General features: G+C 38.8%; 1 protein-coding gene across 1 annotated transcript in view; it reads right to left on the bottom strand.

Moving 5' to 3' along the window:
- Nucleotides 1-19,857, bottom strand: part of VPS13D (vacuolar protein sorting 13 homolog D) — a 435,877-nt gene that overhangs the window by 151,606 nt on the left and 264,414 nt on the right. The window contains exons 60-62 of the mRNA XM_007942672.2: nucleotides 15,152-15,301; nucleotides 14,101-14,197; nucleotides 11,255-11,403 (exon numbers count right to left, since the gene is read on the bottom strand). Coding sequence (XP_007940863.1) covers nucleotides 11,255-11,403; nucleotides 14,101-14,197; nucleotides 15,152-15,301 — 396 coding nt within the window. The remainder of the gene's footprint in view (nucleotides 1-11,254; nucleotides 11,404-14,100; nucleotides 14,198-15,151; nucleotides 15,302-19,857) is intronic.

The following is a 19,857-nucleotide window of genomic DNA, read 5'->3' as shown; positions in this document are numbered from 1 at the left end:
TCTGCTAGTTGGGGTTTAGTCCACTTCTATATCCTTCCCTTCAAGGCTCAGGGGTCCAAGATTATCTTCTGTGTCTGTGTTAATTGGTTTCCCTTTTCCTTGTTGAAGAGGGTCTGTGCAGTCTTTCTGCCTAGTCCGCCATCTTGTCTGAACTCCCTGTTCAGATCTTTTATCTTGTCATTCCTTCCATTCACTTTATTCTCTGTTTGAAAGTTACAGAGTTTTTTCTGACATCAATTTGTGTGTGTCTTTTCTTCCTTTCCTGTCTTTTTAATGTATGATATTCATACATGTATGATGTTCATATATATATGATGTCCTCCCCTAACTTGTCTGGTCTTCGGTCATTGGTAGTTCAATGTATGAAATCTGTTCTTCAGATGGTCTCTAAATTCAATTGGGATATAATCAAGGTTATATTTTGACTCTCTGGACTTTTAAAAATTTTCTTCAGCTTCAACTTAATCTTGCATAAGAGCACTTGATGGTCTGATCCACAGTTAGCTCCTGGCCTTATTCTGACTAAGGATGTTGACTTTCTCCATTGCCTCTTTCCACAGATATAGTTGATTAGATTCCTGTGTATTCCATCTGGTGAGGTCCACATGTATAGTCACCATTTGTTATTTTATAAAGGTATTTGAAATGAAACAATCATTGGTCATACAAAATTCTATCATGTGATCTCTGGCATCATTTCTATCACCAAGGCCATCTTTTTCAACTACCAATGCATCTTCCTTGTTTCCAACTTTCACATTCCAATCATTAATAAATATCAATACAGCTTGTCTGCATGTCTGGTCAACTTCAGACTGCAGAAGTTGGTAAAAATCTTCAATGTCTTCATCTTTGGCTTAGTTGTTGGTGCATAAATTTGAATAACTGTATTAACTGGCCTTCTCTGAAAACAAAACAAAACAAAACAAAAACCAAACTCACAGCCATTGAGTTGGATCCAACTCATAGCGACCCCTCCTTGGGTTTCCGAGGCAGTATTACTACCAAAGTAGATTGCCCAATCTTCCTTCCGAGGAATGGCTGGTGGGTTTGAACCACCAGCCTTCTGGTTAGTAGTCAAATGCCTTAAGCACTATGCCACCAGAGCCACTGTTCTTCTTTGTAGGCATATGGATATTATCCTATTCACTGACAGCATTGTACTTCAGGATAGATATTGAAATACTGTTATTGACAATAAATGCAATGTCATTCCTCCTTAATATGTCATTGGCAGCATAACAGACTACATGATTGTCTGATCCAAAATGGCCAATACCAGTCCATTTCAGCTCACTAATGCCTAGGATATCAATCTTTACGCATTCCACTTTATTTCTGACAACTTGCAATTTTCCTAGATTCATACTCTGTACATTCCACATTTCAATTATTAATGGCTGTTCGCAGCTGCTTCTTTCATTTTGAGATGTGCTACAACAGCAAATAAAGGTCTAGAAAGCTTTACGCCATCCACATCATTAAGATCAACTATACTTTGAGGAGGCAGCTCTTCCCCAGTTATATTCTGAGTGCCTTCCAACCTGAGGGGCTCATCTTCTCGCACTATGTTAGACAATGTTTCCCTGTTACTCGAAAGGTTGTCAGTGGTTGTTTCAAATTTTTTGACTATTATGAATAGTGCTGAACATGTCTTTTGGTGGATATTGTATGCATTTTTCTTGACTATATATCTAAAGGGGAGCTCAGTGGCATAGTGCCTAAGGCATTTGACTACTAACCAGAAGGCTGGCGGTTCAAACCCACCAGCCACTCCTCGGAAGGAAGGTTGAACAATCTACTTCCGTAGTGATACCGCCTCGGAAACCCAAGGAAGGGTCGCTATGAGTTGAAATTGACTTAAGGGCAGTGAGTTTGGTTTTTTATATCCCTAAAGGTGGAATTGTTGAGTCATAAAGAATGCATATGTTCAACCTTAGTATACGCTGTCAAACTGTTTTCTAAAGTGGTTAGACTACTTTCTGCTCCTTCTAGCAATGTATGAAATTTCCTGTTATTTTATATCCTCATCAACACTTGGCACAGATAGTTTGTCTTAACAACACATGTTCTGAGGGGTATGTAATGGTATCTCAGTGTAGTTTTAATTTCCATTTCCCTAATGATGAATGATATTAAGCACTATTTAGTATGGATACTGGTCATTTGGATATCCTTTTTTATGAAGTCCCTGTACAAGTCTTTTGCCCATTTTTCTAATGGGGTGTTTTTTTTCTTATTGCTTTGTAGGAGTTTTTCTTACATATTCTAGATACAAGTCATTTGTCAAGTAGATACATTGCAAATATCTTCTCCTGTTTTGTGACTTATCACTCTTTAAATGATGATCAGAAGTTCTTCATTTTAATGAAATCCAACTTATCAGTATTTTCCTTATGTTAAGAGCTTTCCATGTCCTGTTTTAAAAAATTAGTATTTATACCAAGGTCATAAAGACATCCCCATATATTTACTTATACAAGTTTAAATGTTCTACTCTTCACATTTAAATGTATAATCTACCTGACTTGTTTTTATGTATGGTATGTGGTAGAGATTAAAATTCACTTTTTCCAGGTGGATATCTAATTGACCCAGTAATATTTATCAAAAAGGCCATCCTTTCCCCTATTGCAGTTCAGTGTGAATTTTGTCATAAAACAAGTGACTGTACTTATATGTCTGTTTCTGGATTCTTTGTATTATTTTATTTTGTCCTTCCTTTTATCAATACTACACTATTAACATCTATGTATCAATAAGTAATTACAGTAACTTTATAATAACTCTTGAAATCTACTTTGTTCTTTCTTTTCAGTATTACCTTGCTACTCTGCACTTTTGATTACCATGTGGATTTCAGAATCAGCCTCTCAATTTCCCATCAAAACTTACACAATTTATTTGCAAATGTTCAACTAACTTTGCCTTCCTGGAATAAATCTAATTTGGTTATAGACTCTTTCTATACATTGCTTTATTTGATTTGCTAATATTTTGCTTAGTTTTTTTTTTCTTTTATGTACATGAAAAACATGGTCTATAATTTTCCTTTATTATTTGATCCTTTTAAAATATAAATTATAGTTTTCTTTTAAATTTCTTGAACACACTATTTACAGTTATTTCAAATTCTAGATCTGATAATGCCAACATCTGGATTACCTGTGAGTCAATCTCTAGTGTCTAATCTTTCTGTAAATATGGTACTTTGTGATTGAATGAGAAATTGCATATGAATATTTATAAAGACTTTGGATGTGTCTTTAACTTCTGGCAGGTAGTTAAAGTAAGAGGCATAATACCTTAATCCAATGAAGTCTAGGCTTTTTCAAGGCTGGGTTTCAGTATCTGGATGGCCTGGTCTATTTCAGTCTTCATAAGGCCTAATGTGTCCCTAGTTTTCAGTGAAAACTAAAGCCATTCTTCCACTTTTAACCCTAAGGGCTAGGTTCTTTTTTAGCCTTTCAACCTCTTACACCCACTAATCATTGCCATCAAGTTGATTCCAACTCATAGTGACCCTACAGGATAGAGTGGAACTGCCCCACTGGTTTCCAGGGCTGTAAATCTTTATGGAAGCAGACTGCCTCATCTTTCTCCCTGCCGATCTTTTGGTTAGCAGCCAAATGCTTTCAACCACTGTTCCACCAGAATTCTTTTTCAACCTCTTACCTGCCACTTTTTGCCTGGCTTCTTTCAGATTGGGTCACTGAGAAATTGGCAAATACCTTAAGAAAAAAACTAGCTTATGCTACTTTTTTTTTTTTTTTTTTAATTGTGATTTGGGTGTAAATTTACAGAGCAGATTTGTTTTACTCAACAGTTGCTAAAGGGGCAAGGAGGCGGCATCTTCTGACCTCCTCTAACTACACAAGAGGAAGACAGAATCACCATCAACAACCCAATGTCTTATGAGGTCAGACATGCCACCACCCTCCAGCTCTCTTACTAACTTTGATATCAAGCTTTCCTCCCATAGTACCTACCACCTCTCTGCTGGGTTCAATAATTCGCTGCAGAGGCCACATAGAACACAGATTATAGGGTTTATTAGGGAAGCAACAGGCTACAATTCAACCTCAGGAAAATGCTCAGTCTCTCTCAGCTGGCCAGCAGTCTCTCACTAGCACATCTCTCTCTCTCAACAATGTGTCTCTCTCATCTCTCTTTCTCAGCAGCACGTTTCTCTCAGATCTCTCTCTCAGCAGCACGTCTTTCTCAGCTGGCAGTCAGAGAGACTCCTTCTGACTCTAGGAGGGCTCCTTTTGAGCTTGGCAGAGTGGCCAAAACTAACCAATCCCAACATCAGAGTTCTGTACAGCCAAGAGAGAGCAAACTTCCCAGAAGATTATTTCGTGATGCTCCAACAGAAATAAACCAGGTGGATAACTTTATCAGGAGCTACTCCGCTGCTCATGGCAAATTCCACCACGAAGTTTACAAAGATTATGGCTAGAAAAGCCACACTATGTAATTTACTATACCACAACAGTTCATGCATGTTTGACTTCATAGCCCCAGTTACAACCCTCAATCATAGAAAGCTCTCCTCCATGTGATCACCCCTTCCCTGTTCCCTTCTTATCTATGCATTCCTGTCTGTTCAGCTTTCCCTTTATGTGAATGCTGCCCTTCTGATGTGTGATGGCTGATTGATCTAAGGGGTACATCTCCTTAGGTTAGGTGGGTGCATCTCCCTGGGTAGGTGTTCTGCTTGTAGGTCTTTACCGTTGGGCTGAGAAAAGCAGCTCACGCTATTGGGGTCCCTTCTTTGCATGTGCTTTCTCTGTATGATATTAGCCCCTCAAGTCCTAGCTCTCTTACTAGAAATAAAGTCTAATTTTTGCCTTGCCAGTCCCATGAGACTGTCAAAAGCTTTACTTAGATCTTCTGCCTTTTGGCAGCTGCTTTTTGCCTGGCTTCTCTACCTTTCTCCCAAACTCTTACAAATAAGAAAATGCCTCAAGAATAAAAGCATAGAATACAATGCAAGGCTCACCCAATCAAATTTCCCTTTTAAATCTTACCTTCAAAGTCCTAACTGGCTTGATTTTTCAATGCTGTCTACTAGATTTTTTTTTTTTTTCTATCTAGTTTTTCTTATTTTTTTCAGCTGGTTTAGGTTTGCTATAGGACAGTCTACTTTGTTGGATATGGTCTATTTTTTAAAATCATATTTTCATTTACATAATTGATATTTCAAGGTTTTTAGAGAGCACGCCAAATATTTTTTATATTAATATTAGTAAATCTCAGATCCACTTGGAGTTTATCCTTAAGTGGGGTATGAAGAATGAATCAGATTTTGTTTCCATATGGCTATCTAGTTAGTCGGGGCCGACTCGACGGCATATAACAACAACAACAACAATCTAGTTAGTCTAATAGTATTTATCAAAAAGGCTATATATTCTCCAGTAAGTTAAAATATCTTTATTATATATTAAAATTTCATGTGTAATTTAATAACCAAGGAGCTTTGGTGGCATAGTGCCTAAGGCATTTGACTGTTAACCAGAAGGCTGGCAGTTCAAACCTACCAGCCACTCCTCAGAAGGAAGATTGGGCAATCTACTTCTGTAGTGATACCAGCTCAGAAACCCAAGGAGGGGTCAGTCACTAGAAGCCAGCTCTGACTCGAGGACAGTAGATTTTTTTTTTAATCTAATAACATTCTGTTTTCTCAGATTTTTTTATCTTTTCTGTTGTATTTTCACAGGCAGCCTTAAATTCTTGTGGAATAAGAGTATGCTTAATTAAAATGAGACAGTATCATAAAAGAAAGTATAGGTAAAATTTTCTAAAACCAGGGAGTGGGAAAATTTCTATAACTCACACACATTTCAGATGCAAAAAGACAAATGACTGATACATTGGACAACATAAAAATAAAAAGCTTTTCTATGATTTATAAAGCATACAAAAAATTAAATGAAAAACTGAAAAATACTTGCAACTTATATCAAAGATAAAATTACATAAAGAGTTTCTAAAATCAGACAGGATAAAAAAATCAACAATCTGATAGAAACATGGACAAGAAACAAGACCAGACAGTACACAGAGGGGAAAAATGATCCTTCAACCTATAGATTAGGGAAAGAAGGAGTTTTTGGGTTTTTTTTTTAAGAAAAAAAACAATGAAAAAGAAAAGAAACAAACAGACGAGTAAGAGAACCAGAAAGGACATAAGCCAAGCATACAGAGGTTAACAATGTCAAATATGGCAGGGGACTCTAGAAAGATAAGTATAGAAAAAATAAATTTGGTGCTTTGGGAAGTCATTCCTACTATATAACTTCAGATGAAAACATTTAAGAAATGTAAGAGCATATTCTAGTTAATATAATTTAACACTCATCACTCATTTTTTTTTTCTTAAATAAGTAAGACAAAAGAAATGTTAAGAGGATGACCCAAACTCACAAAGCTAGTTGTTAGTAGATGTGTGATCTGCATATGTTCATTTCTGCAATACCAACTACCTATTAGCGAGCTCTGGTGGCATAGTGCCTAAGGCATTTGACTGCTAACCAGAAGGCTGGAGTTTCAAACCCACCAGCCACTCCTTAGAAGAAAGTAGTGATACTGCCTCAGAAAGCCAAGGAGGGGTCGCTATGAGTTGGATCTGACTTGATGGCAGTAAATTTGGTTTGGTTTGTATTAGGTGAAAAACATGAAGGCCAGAATGGAAGATTATATGATGTCTCTTGAAACACTTTCTATTTTTTCGCACATTCCTCACCAAAGTGCATGGTGAGTGACAATGAAGCGAGCATCAGCATGGTACTGAGGCACTGCAGACTCCACTGGTTTGTGGTAAATATGCTAGGAAGGCCAGGTACTGACAATCAGTTCAGCCCTCTGTTTTGCCAGTGGGACTCTTGAGAATTACTTTCTTCTCAGAGAAAAGGAAGTAAGACAAAAACAAAGGCTTAAGATAAAAAGCTTTTTACTCTAACTTCCTCATTGCACTTAAACACACATAGTACCAAAGACTGAAATCTCTACTCAGTTGTCAAAACCCTCAGGACTGACACTAGCCCCTTTCTCGATGACTGAAATGCTTTGTTTAAACAAAGAAATACCATGACCCTGAAGTAAAAATTATCTTTACCTAGTCATTTACTGCTTTGGGGCCTCAAGTGATTGAAAGTGCTAAGATACAGCTTGTTCGTGTGAATTATTCTGCCACCTTCAGGTTGAGCAGGTCAGCCAAAGTACAAGCGATGAGAAGGAGCTTTTTCTTGTAGCAACAAAATGACTAATGAAATACAGTAGTATACAAAGTCGATGCTTATTTACTCAAGTAGCAGACAGTTTCCTGTAATAAAATGGATTCTAGAGAAAGCAATGCTGTATTCATAGGTTGCTAATAAAAATATCCAAACCCCAACCAAACCCACTATCATCAAGCAAGCCTATAGGACAGAGTAGAATTGCCCCACAGCATTTCCATGGCTGTAAATCTTCATGGAAGCAGACTGTCTCATCTTTCTTCTGCATAGCAGTTGGTGGGTACGAACCACTGACCTTTTAGCTAGCTGCCAAATACTTTAACCACTGAGCCACCAGAACTCCTTAATAAAAAACAAGAAACTGCTTATTTCTATCTCCCAGACAAAAATACTGAGGTCTTCCAAAAACTTAGGGTTGAAAGAAGAAATACCTGTCCATATGCCATAAGGTCTCAGATCACAAGCTAGTCCCTGGACCACGTCCTTTCCTTTCTTAAGTTTAACTTGCATTAAACAAAATTGTCTGGAATTCATTCTTTAAAGGTTTATTTATGGTACATAGTGACTGTTTATGTGAAGCAGGGTATTTGCCCGTTTCCCTCATGGGACAGTGTTTAAAACTACAGGGATATTTCCCTCTCTAGCACTTTCTGAAATACAATTAACAATACTGGATCTTTTTTCCTTTTAACAAATCTGGTTTTTATTTAGGAGGGGAGGAAAAAAGTAAAGGGTCTGAAGTTTCCCAACAAATTATTTCAAGCCTTTCAGAAGACAGTTTTAGGCTTTTTAAATAGTGTCTTTGTTTGAAATTCCCCCTTACCCCCACCCTCTCCTCTCTTTCTCTGACCATTAAAATGTGGGTTTTCTTCCAAACTAGATTGCTCAATTAAAGCCCTTCTTTTGTAATACCCTAGTGCTCTAAATGGGAAAAGGACTGCTGTAGGCCACCTTGTGAAACCTTTTAAAGGCTCCTGGTTTCTTTTGATCTTAAAAAATTAGGGGAAAAAAAAAAAAAGAAAAAACTACCTGGCATTTTAGATATTAGTATGCAAACTAATCAGTAAACCTAGGAGAATAATGGAAAAAATGGGGGAACAGAGGGGCTGTGCTTCAGTCTCTGCATTTCTGAAATGGAACTATTATCTCCTCCTTCCTTCCATCACTGACTAAAGAATTCAACTGAGATAGCAAATGTGAAAATGCTTGAGTCCTTCTGAACAGACACTATATATGGCAACAATGTACCCTTCTGAGATTTTTGACAGCCTCACTTCTGGCCCAGAGTCGGAAGAATCAAGATAATTATTCTTTCAATACCAAAGACACGGTTACCTTTTAGTCAGACTCTTGTGACTTTGTTCTGGGATAGGACTGCATTTCCTAAGCACATACTTTTAGTGATTACATATTCATCTAAAAGAGCATATTGCCCTTCCTAAGAGCTACTAATAAAAGGATATTACTCTGTTAGAAAACTCTGAATAAATGACATTATTTTATGAGCCCCAGACTCCACACTAGGAGAACTCAAGACACAGTAAAATGGTAACTTCCACAAGCTGAGAATTTAACTCTGAAGTCCCAATTCCCAGTGCCCTGCCTGAAACATTAACTCACTGCACTCAGTGTGCCCCCACACACCTCGTAACAGGACTGCTTCATTTAATTTGTTTAACAATCATTTGAAAAATGCCTTGAAAATGTGTAGTGCTAGATGAAACATTCAGCGTAAATGACTTCCAGTTGACTGTACGCAGAGTGCACATGTGAACATCAAACCCATAACCCATGGAACTGTAGGCTTTGAGCTACTTTAACTACAGAAAATCATACTACATTTGTTGGTCTGGGAAAAAGTTTTCTGCCAGGAGCAATTAAAAGGGAAGTTAGGTATCTGTGTTTCTTAGTAAGATAATTTAAAAAAAAAAAAAGAGAGAGAGAGAGACGTCCTCACCTCTCAGGAAATGCTTAACATTGGTTTATTGGGTGAGTGCCAAGTGTTCTGGGGGAATATCTACTTTATCAAACAAACCCATTCCAAAGGGTCACATAAGTCAAGTGGATACTTGTGAATATTACCACAATAGTGGTTTTCCCATGGTTTTCCCCCAGTCCCATGCTAATTATAAGTATCTTCAGTCTCCTGGGAAACATGAAATTAAAGCAAATTAAGCAGCCAGCCAGTGGAGAATGGAGCAGGGCACGCTGGCAACTGCTCTTAGGAGGCTGCATGGGCGATTACTGCTCTCCTGGTCCTGACCAGCCCCCCAGCACCACCACCACCAATTGGCTGCTTATCCTGTCACCTCGACGAAGCAGTCACCCTTCTCCTATCCTTATCCCAATGTAATCTGATGTTGACCAGACTACCGTCTCATTACCTACATATCTATTTTAGAAGTGGTGAGTTGGCAAACCATGGGGCCACATGAGGCCCACACATGTGTTTAGTTAGGCCCACAAGGTTTTAAAAATACAACAAGAAACTTGAATTGATTGCCAATGTTTAAAAACCAGAAGATTTCATGTTACAATCCAGATTTCCGGCTCCTCTTTAAAAATCTGAAGATCTGACAGCACTGGGTTTACACTCCCCCATGACAACAGTGGCTGGAGCTGATCAGCGGCTGCCCCCTTCAGATGAAGCATGTGCTCACAGTGTGCCATGGCCGTACCACCATTGCTTCACTTATCTCATAACTAGCACAGCCCTGTGGGCATCTGAATTTATGATTCCAGGTTTATTACTTATTTGCTCAGATCTCTAGATGCTCCTGTTTCAGAAAGAGACTATCTTAGAGAAGGCAGTATGGGCAAGTGAGAAAAAGATTCTTAGATTGGTAGTTAGTGGGGAGGTGGGTTCCTTGACAACCATCTTCAAATGTAATAGAGGAAAGAACCACAATCAATGAGCCCAAGCTGCAGGGAGGGAGATTTAGACTTAACCTAAGAAAATACTTTTTAACAATCACCTAGATTCCACTCTGCTCCCCATTACCTACTTACAAAAGGCCTGATGAGCAAAACACTTTGAACTTCAGTTTCCTTGTCTATCAAGTAAGGGGATCATTAAGGACTCGTGTAGTCCTATAATTCAGATTTCTTATATTGTAGGGGGCAGGATAATAAAGTGAAAAAAATATATATAGATTTTGGAGTTAGACAGACTTGGAGTTGAATCCCAGACCCATTCTTTATTCAAAATATAACTTTACTGCCGAAAATGAAACTGACGTTTAGGCTGTATCTGTCAAGCGCATATAGCACAATGATCAATATGAGTATTACATCTTGATGCAGTGATACGTGAGGTCATACCTCAGGGAGTATGAGTCTGTGTCTTCCTTGAAGGTGACAACATTTCCAGTGTCCACCATTCAAGAAGAGATGGGTACTTAGAAAAGAAGTAAGAGAGGGCTGGGAGGGCAGCCAGGATTAGGCACAAAAGGAAGACACTGTCTTGGTTGTGGTTTTTTTCCTTGAGTCTGAGGGCACCCCCTAGGAAAGGAAGCTTTTACCTCACTGAAATAAGCCAGGAGCTAAGTAGAGAACGGAAGGGTTGTATGCAGTTCTCTGTGTTTATTCTCTTTTGTTACTCCTTGATCATTAGCAAAGTCATATTTAACAACTAAAAAAGAGAAAGAAACAATCATATACAAGTCAATAAAACCTGTTGCTGTAGAGTTGATTCCGACTCACAGCAACCCTATTGGATAGAGTTGAACTGTACACAAGGCTTCCAAAGCTGTAATCTTTACAAGAGCATACTGCCACATCTTTTCCTGAGGAGCAGCTGGTGGTTCAAACCACCAATCTTTCAGTTAGCAGCCAAGTGCTTAACCACTGTGTCACTGGGGTTCCTTTATGAATAAAAAACCTTCTGAAGAAAGAAAGCCTGTAAAAATATCCCCTACAAATTCTAATGTTGGACAGAAAACAAAAATCGTAAACATACTCATTCTTTTCCAAGAAAAAGTCATGCTTTGAAATCTACCCAGGTATCAGCTCACCTTCAGGTCCAATGGCAGCTTGTTGGAGGTGAACACACTCAGCTTGATTTGGGGAATGCTGATTTTGAGATTTTCAAAGTAATATCGGACTGGTGTTCCACCTTGCTCAACTGTCTTTTCATGAAGGCTCTCATCATATTTTTCTACCTCTAGTATAAAGACAGGATTTAAGAAAACTTGAATCACTTGAAACTTCATGAGTCAGATATTTGCACTCACAATGAAAAAATGTAAATATCCTTCTAAATTTAGTTTTCAAGGGCTCAATAACATGTACATCCTCATGTCATTTCTTTGTAAGCAGATCTGTTTCATGTTGTTCACCAAAAAAGTAGACTAGTTTGCTCTTTTAACTTGTAACTCTCTATCATCTGGCAGATAGCATCTTTGGAAAAAATAATCCAGGTGAGAAAGCCAGAGGTCATGGGTTTGTTTACTGGCAGTGGGCTTTCTAGCAACTATTATTATCCTCAGTTACCTAGATTATTTATTTCATGAGATGATATCCACATACGGATGTGGAATACAGCAGAACTGAATCATTACAATACCCAACCCCTGCCATCCCAACTTACAGTGATCCTATAGGACAGAGTAAAACTGCCCCATAGGGTTTCTAAGTCTATAAATATTTTGGAATCAGATTGCCTCATCTTTCTCCTGCAGAATGGCTGTTGGGTTTGAACTGCCAATCTTTTGGTTAGCAGCCAAATGCTTTAACCACTACACCATGAGAACTCCTGTTAGTGAACACTATTACCAATTAAATTACAAATCTGAATGAAACTTAATACCTGAAAAGAAACAGGACATAGGGTATAAAAAACTTATATCACTACAAGAAGTACCCTCTCTCTGTGACAAACATACATTTAAATAGGATAATCAAGGTAGATTTTTTTATTTGTTATTTTATCGAGTAAAAAGGATTAACATGGGCTAAAATACAACACTCTTTGAACAGGCTGTCCTCAACATACAACAGGGTTACATTATAATGACTCCATCATAAGTTGATTCTGACATAAGTTGAATACCTGTTTTAATTTTTTTTTTTTTTTGGTTTTCATTATTATCAACTTTTATTATCAATATCTTTATAAATCTGATCTTTGAACATCTGCAAGTGAACATCTGAGAATGAGCACATCAGCAAATTACATGCTGCAACACTGTATATAGTATACATTACTAATGATAAGATGTACAAAAAAGGAAGGAAAAACAAGTGTAAGTGCAGTTTGTCATAACTTGAATCCATCGTAAGTCTGGAGCTACCTGTACTTGACGATGGGTACCCATATGGGGAGCTTATTTTCACCTGGCTTCACAGGCCTTAGAAATAAAACCAGAGAGACTGTACATATCTACTTAATCAAACAAACTAATGCTGTAAGCTATTATTTCTACTTACAAGGAAAAAAAAGGGAGGGAAAATTCCCAAACCCATTGCTGTCTCCAACTCATAGTGACCCTACAAGGCAGAGTAGAATGGCCCCATAGGGTTTCTAAGTCTGTAAATCTTTACAGAAAGAAGCAGACTCTCTCATCTTTCTCCCATGCAGTGGCTGGTGGGTTTGAACTGTTGACCTTTCAGTTGGCAGCAGAGCACTTTAACCACTGTGCCACTGGGCCTTTAGAGGAGTGAAACAAAACTGCAACACAGACTTGTCTGTCTGTGCACAGGAAACAGAAATAGCTATAGGAAGGAGGGGAGATGCTCCAATGAAAGGTGGGCAAAGATTATACAAAAGTCTAAATTCACCATACAATGTTCCCTATGCTTGGAGATAAATTTATGTAGAGCAACTTACAAGAAAAGCATGTGTAAGCAAATTGAAAGTAAAAGTTCCCAGAAGGTACCAAAATAGAACAGATACCTAGCAGGCAGGGTCTCAAGTGGCTATCTGAATACAAATAAGCACTGGCATTCCAACCTCAAGTAGAAAACACAGCATGAAATAGATGGGAATCTTGTTCTTGATCCCATTTACACTTAAAGCTTAAATTCTAAGTCTGGGATAAAAAGAGACAAAATATTTTTCTTGCATTGCATGTGTATATGTACAAATGTACACGTTTCCAGTGTTTTGTTTTTTCTCTAGCCAATATGGGCAGATAAACATAAAGTCTGTCTTATCATTTCTTCAGGCTTTAGTTTAGCCTTCAAACTAAGCAGTACTGAATTCCTTCCAAGCTGTATATATATAGCCACATAATATCAATCTAAAGGCAGAAGAAAATGCCATGATGAGGAATAGAAAATAAAGAGGCAACAGCTAAATCATTTCTGTAGCAGCTGGATATTTGGATTTTCCAATCGCTTATCTTACTCTTCTCCCCAAAGACAAGAGTAAAGTGACTAGAAACCTCTGTAATTACATTAAGGAATAAGGGTATTTCTGTCAAACTCTAAAGTTGAGGCTAGCCAATTTTTTTCCCCCTCAATTAAGCCAAAGGAAATACCCAAGGGATTTCTGACTCCTGGCCCTGAGTCTGTTTAATAAACAAAGGTTAGGAAACAAAGCAGTTTGCTAAATGACTAACATCAATTCTATTATCCTACAGCAGATGAATCAGAAAATGAGAAGCAAAAAGGAAGAGTATTCTGTTCCCCAAAGGTTTCCCGCTGGGTATGCCAGGATACTCGAAGGCACTGTGATTGCCCTACAGGTTTAATCTGATGACAAGCAATACTGGGATAAAGACAAACTGAAACACAAACCTTAACATTATAGCTCAGGCTGAGAAGAGGAAGCAAACTTGTCAAGCATCCAGAGGCTACCTGTTTTCATTGGGCCATCATTATGCCAATTCCCATATAAAAACAGAATATTCAACATTACCTGATTCTGCTTGATCGTAGCCAAAGAAACTCAATAGCTTGAGGAGCAGTTTCTCCTCAATTTGCACGGTGAATCTCTGAGCTGTGACCATCAGATGCTAGAGATAAACAAACTCTGATTTATACTGTGAACAGCAGAAGGAACTTTTATCTGTGACATTTCAAAGGCCCCAATAACATGACATGGTTTCTTCATGATTTCATAATCAGACACATATTAGCAAATGATATCTGACTCATATCTCTCTCTCTCTCTCTCTCTCTCTCTCTCTCTATTGTTACCATTAGCCAAGAATTCTAGAAGATGTTTAGTAGACAATTTACCATCCTATTATCTGGTCTAAGGGCATCTGTGGCTCATTAGTTGGGACTACAGTCACAGATGCACTGTGTTAGATGAGCTTTATATACTATACTCAGATAGCAGGCACTAGTTAAGGAGTAGCATGCCTGAGTCTATGGATTTGAGGGCTATACGCAGGCTTGGTCCCATCAGCACTGCTAACAAAGAACCAGAAGTATGGAAGCAACCTCTTAGCTCCCATTTTGTCCAGAGTTAAATGCTAAAACCCCTGGCTTATACATGGAGACTTCTCCAGGAAACAGAGTTTATCAATTTTGAATTATCTGCTTTTAGTGAATGGTGTGTCACCTTACACAGCAGGATGTCTGTCCTAAGGTCACAGCTTTCTACTCATTTTCCAATAATCTCTGGTTTATTCTATTTTTTATAATATACCCAGTTCATGCTTGGTCCTGATCAATCTAGAAGATGCTATGCTTTTCTACAGGGACTTTATTCTGATGAACACAGACTCTGTCCCCTATGAAACTCAGTACTATCACCTGCAAGGTCATTAAAAACACAATTGAGAATATAAGAGAAGTAGTTACTTTAAATTTCCCTAAACAACTTAGAAAGTAACATGTGGCTTAACTCCCTAGAACTATGTCCGTCAGCACCATGCACTGGTGCTCTGTGACGTAGCTGTGAGAGAACCAATCAACTTTCTGGCATGGTATCAGCCACACCAGTCTCTCTTCTAAACTACCTTGTAGATGTTGGTCAGTGTGCTCTTACTGGGGAACTTCACAGCATTGACTTGCACAGCAGGGCCTGTCTCTATGACCTCATTCTCGTTGCTCAGGGGTGTCACATAGAGCATGAAGGGCTGAGTGGTACCAATGAGCTGATTGTCCACCTAGGATATATAAAAGCCACAAAACAAAAACAGATAAGTCACTCAGTTTTCAGTTTTACCTTTTAGTGGGCCTTATAATATACAGGCTACTTGGAAAGTACCCTTTTCACTCTATTTCAACAGCAGTTAGAAAAATAAATTCTCAATGAAGATGAATAATAACAACAGTAGTAGTAGTAGTAATAGAAGCTATACCTTATTAGGAGCTCTGGAAGCATAGTGCCTAAGGCACTTGACTGCTAACCAGAAGGCTGGAGGTTCAAACCCACCAGCCACTCTTTGGAAGGAAGGTTGGGCAATCTACTTCCATAGTGATACAACCTCAGAAACCCAAGGAGGGGTCGCTATGAGTCGGGGCCAACTCGACAGCACACAACAACAACACAACATACCTTATTAAGTGAATACTACATGCCAAGTATTATGCTAGTCTCCTTACATACGTTACCTCAAGTCATGTGAAACCTATGATATTGGTGTTATTAAACTAAGGGCTTTGCTGTAATCCTTTCCACAACTTCATGAGTAAAGCACTATCACAACTCTTATTTTATAGAAGAAGCTGAGGAGAAAGACCCTTGCTTAAGATCATTCAGCTAGTCAATGACAGAACTAGAACTTGAATCTAAATCTATCTGATCCCAAGGCCAGCATCTTAACCACTATGGTATCAATGTTTCCCTCTCACTCCAAATTCTTTGAAGTGAGACAACTAAAATTAGAGAATCAGTAGCTCATAGCTCCCAAATGGAAGCAATTCCCTGTCCTAAAGTCAATTTCCTTCTCAGGACTGAAATGATTAAGTCAGTGGTATGAGGACTACTCTATTCACCCCAGCCCAATCAGCTCCATAACAGAGCACACTCTCTACAAGTGTTTATGAATGCCAGGAGGCTCAGTGCAGAAGGCAGCCAGCTTCATTTTCTGTTTACACCAAAGGTCCACATCAGGAAGAAGAAAGATAAGATGGCATCTCTTAGGTGCCTGTAGGCATACTTTCTTCACACCACCAAACATATCCCTTATTGCAACCCTGAAGGGTAAATATAATTCCTCCCCATTTTGTAAGCAAAGGAACAGAAGCTTAGAGAGGTTAAATTACTTGGCCATGTTCACAGATCTAATTAGAAGAGTTTAAATTCAAATGCAGATATTCCTGGCATTGAATCCTTTGACATTTCCAGTACAGCACATGGATCTCCACTTGGCAGCCATTTTGTATAATCACTGCTGACTCCCTTTGGTTAGATCTCCAAGTAGAGGGGTAAGGATGAGAGACTCAGAATACTTTCCTCTGATTTTTTCCTACTTCCATTCTTGCCCCTACAATGTACGCTATACAGCAGCCAGTTACCTTTTAAAAATCTAAATCAGGTCATATTCCTCCTTTCTTTACACTCTTCAGGGCCTTCCCTTTCTCTTAGGATAAAACCCAAACTCCTCACCACAGCCTACCAGGCCCTGCATGGTCTGGGTACTGTCTACTTCTCCAACTACATCACCTACAACTCTCCTCCAGGTTCCTCACAATCTAGACACACCAGTCTCCCTGTTGCTTTTTAAATATGAGCAAGTCCCTCCTCCCTCAGGGTTTTGAATTCTTCTAGAGTCTTCCACCTAGTACACTCTATGGGTTGTTCATTCTCTTCCAATTTCAGGTCAACTTTCTTCCTCAGGAAGATCTTCCCAGGCTACTTTATCTAAAATGGCACCAACCCTCTTTGTTCCTTCATAGCAATGATCCAAACAAAAACAAAATACACTGCCATCGAGTCGATTCTGACTCACAGTGACCTCCATAGAGTTTCCAAGGCTATAAATCTTTACAGAAATAGACAGCCTCATCTTCCTCCCACGGAGCAGCTGGTGGGTTTGAAGCGCCAACATTCTGGTTAGTAGTTCAATACCTTAACCACAGCATCACCACAGCTCTTTACAGCAATGATTACTGTCTGCAATTATTTATTTCCTTGCTTGCTTATTTTATGGCTGACTCCCTCCCTAGGCTGTTAGCTCAAAGAGAGCAGAGACCTCCTTTGCTTTGGTTATACCTGTATCTCTCAGTCAATGCTCAGTAATAATTAACTGAATGAATGAATCATTACCTATCACATCTTATATGAGAAATGAAAATAAAGATCTCACCTTATTCTGACCTCACCTTTGTTCTTTCCCCAAATAGATCTGATACAAAGTATACTAACTGAGAATTACTAATTCTACTTTTATGCTCCCAATTCTATTTAAAAGGAGCTCAGGTGGTGCAGTGCCTAAGGCACTTGACTGATAACCAGAGGGTGGCAGTTCAAATCCATCAGGCTACTCTGAAGAAGGAAGATGGGGAAAATCTACTTACATAACCATTTACTGTCTTGGAAACCCAATGGGGGGTCGCTATGAGTTGGAAATGAGTCAATGGTAGTGGGCTTGGTTTTTCGTTAATTAAATTTAATGCTCCCTAAGTATAAGACCTTATTTCTACTTTTTAGAAATCTTTTCTCGGGGGAAGGGTAAGATGGCGGACTAGGCAGAAAGACTACACAGACCCTCTTCAACAAAGAAAAGGGAAACCAATTAACACAGACACAGAAGATAATCCTGGACCCCTGAGCCTTGAAGGGAAGGATATAGAAGTGGACTAAACCCCAACTAGCAGAAGAATTTGCATGAAAATACCAAAAAAAGAGACATACGGAGCTACGGTCTGACAGCGATCCTGAGTGATCCTGACGGCACGGCACAGACAGCTTGGAGCATGCCGAGTCTGGTAAGACCTAAGAATTAACCTAAAAATCAGCCCTGCTAGCCAGGGACTGCAAGGAGGACTGCTCTGGTGGCTGGTAAATAAAAGGAGAATCAGCAAAGAGGAAGGTGGGCTGAGCTGTGGACTTTTGCCTGTCCAGAGGGCGCAGCCATTTTGAATGTTTACAAGTGGCTTGACCATTTTGGATATTTAAAGAGACAGTACTCTCCCAGATTCCAGGAGCTGAAGAACAGATTCCGCATGCCAGCAACCCCAAGGACACTCCAGACCTGGATGACTGAAAAGGTGCGACATTCCCCTTGCTATTCATATACTCCACAACCGCTTGGTGAACAGAGGTGCGGCCATCCCCCACTCCCACCCACCTTCTGGGCCCACAGGAAGTCCATCCCAGTCTGTGTGCTCTGACGGAGCCTGGGTGACCTGCCCTGCCCTTCCCCGATTTATTTTTATTTTTATTTTTCTCTTTCTTTTTTCTGGTTATCAGTTTGCTTATTTTTGTCTGTTTTAGAGCTATTACTATTATTAACACTTTTGTCCTTTTTGCTATTATTCTTTATTTTTCACCACCCAAATCCTAGTTTTCATCTTTTTTTCCTTTTCCCTGTTACTGGTTGCAAGATTTTTTTCTTCTCTTTTCTTCTCACGGTTAACCCCATTCCTTGATTTTCTTTTTTGCATTTTTCTCAGTTTTTTCCTTCATTAGTCTCCTTCTCTACCTTTTCTCTCTTAGTTCCCTATCCATAGATATTTTAAGTTTTCTTGTTTTTTTCTTCTTCTTTTTCCCTTTTTTCTTTTTTTGGTTACTGTTCCTGTGTGATTACATGGTGTATTTTTTTGTGCAGGTGCTTTTAGTTTTTTGATAGTTATTCAATTATAATTTTTGTCTAACTGAATGGGAGACAGCAACAGTCCCCATAAGATACAACTACACCCACACCTCCTGCAACTTCACAAGTGGTGACTCACCACCACCTTCTCCACCAAGGGGCCAACGATAAAAAACCACCAAGAAGAGCCTGATTCACCCTTGGCTGCTCTTCACAAACAATTAACAGAGATCCAAATACAACAACACCACGATGTCTTGGAGACAACAGACCATCACAGTCCACACAAAGAAGCAAGATAAAGCAGGAAAAACGAGTGATCAGGATACAGACCCAGAATACATCCCTCAGGAAGCAGCAGCATTGGAACTCTCTGATAAAGAATTCAAAAGAAATATCTTTAGGTATCTTCAAAGGATTGAGAGACAGACCAAAGAAAACACAGAAAAAAACCCTAGAAGAATTTTGGAAGAAAAAACAAGAAGAAAATGACCAAATAAATGAAAAATTACAAATGATTCTAAATCTACAGATAAAAATCCAGAAGATTAATACTAAATTATCAGAAGTAGATAACATATTCGAAAGGCAAAGGACTAGAACTGATCTAATGTAAGACAGAATTCATGAGATTGAAGACAAATACCTGAATACTTCTTTGCAAAGGGATCAGTCAGAAAAAAAAAAAAAAATGAAGAAAGCCTGAGGTACATGTGGGATACCATCAAAAGGAATAACCTAAGCATCATTCGAATTCCAGAACAGGAAGAGAAAAACAAAACCACTGAGGAAATTGTCCAAGATTTGTTGGAGGAGGACTTCCCTGATATGATGAAAGATGAGAATATATCCATTCAGGAAGTCCAACAAACCCCAAACAGCATAGACCCCAAAAGAAAATCCCAAGACACATCATCATCAAACTCATTAAAACCAAAGACAAAGACAGAATCCTGAAAGCA

This window comes from Orycteropus afer, unplaced genomic scaffold, assembly GCF_000298275.1.
Source record: "Orycteropus afer afer isolate SDZICR_OR568_19922 unplaced genomic scaffold, OryAfe1.0 scaffold00094, whole genome shotgun sequence".
NCBI classification, from domain to species: domain Eukaryota; kingdom Metazoa; phylum Chordata; class Mammalia; order Tubulidentata; family Orycteropodidae; genus Orycteropus; species Orycteropus afer.
This window is presented reverse-complemented; position numbering and strand designations above follow the sequence as displayed.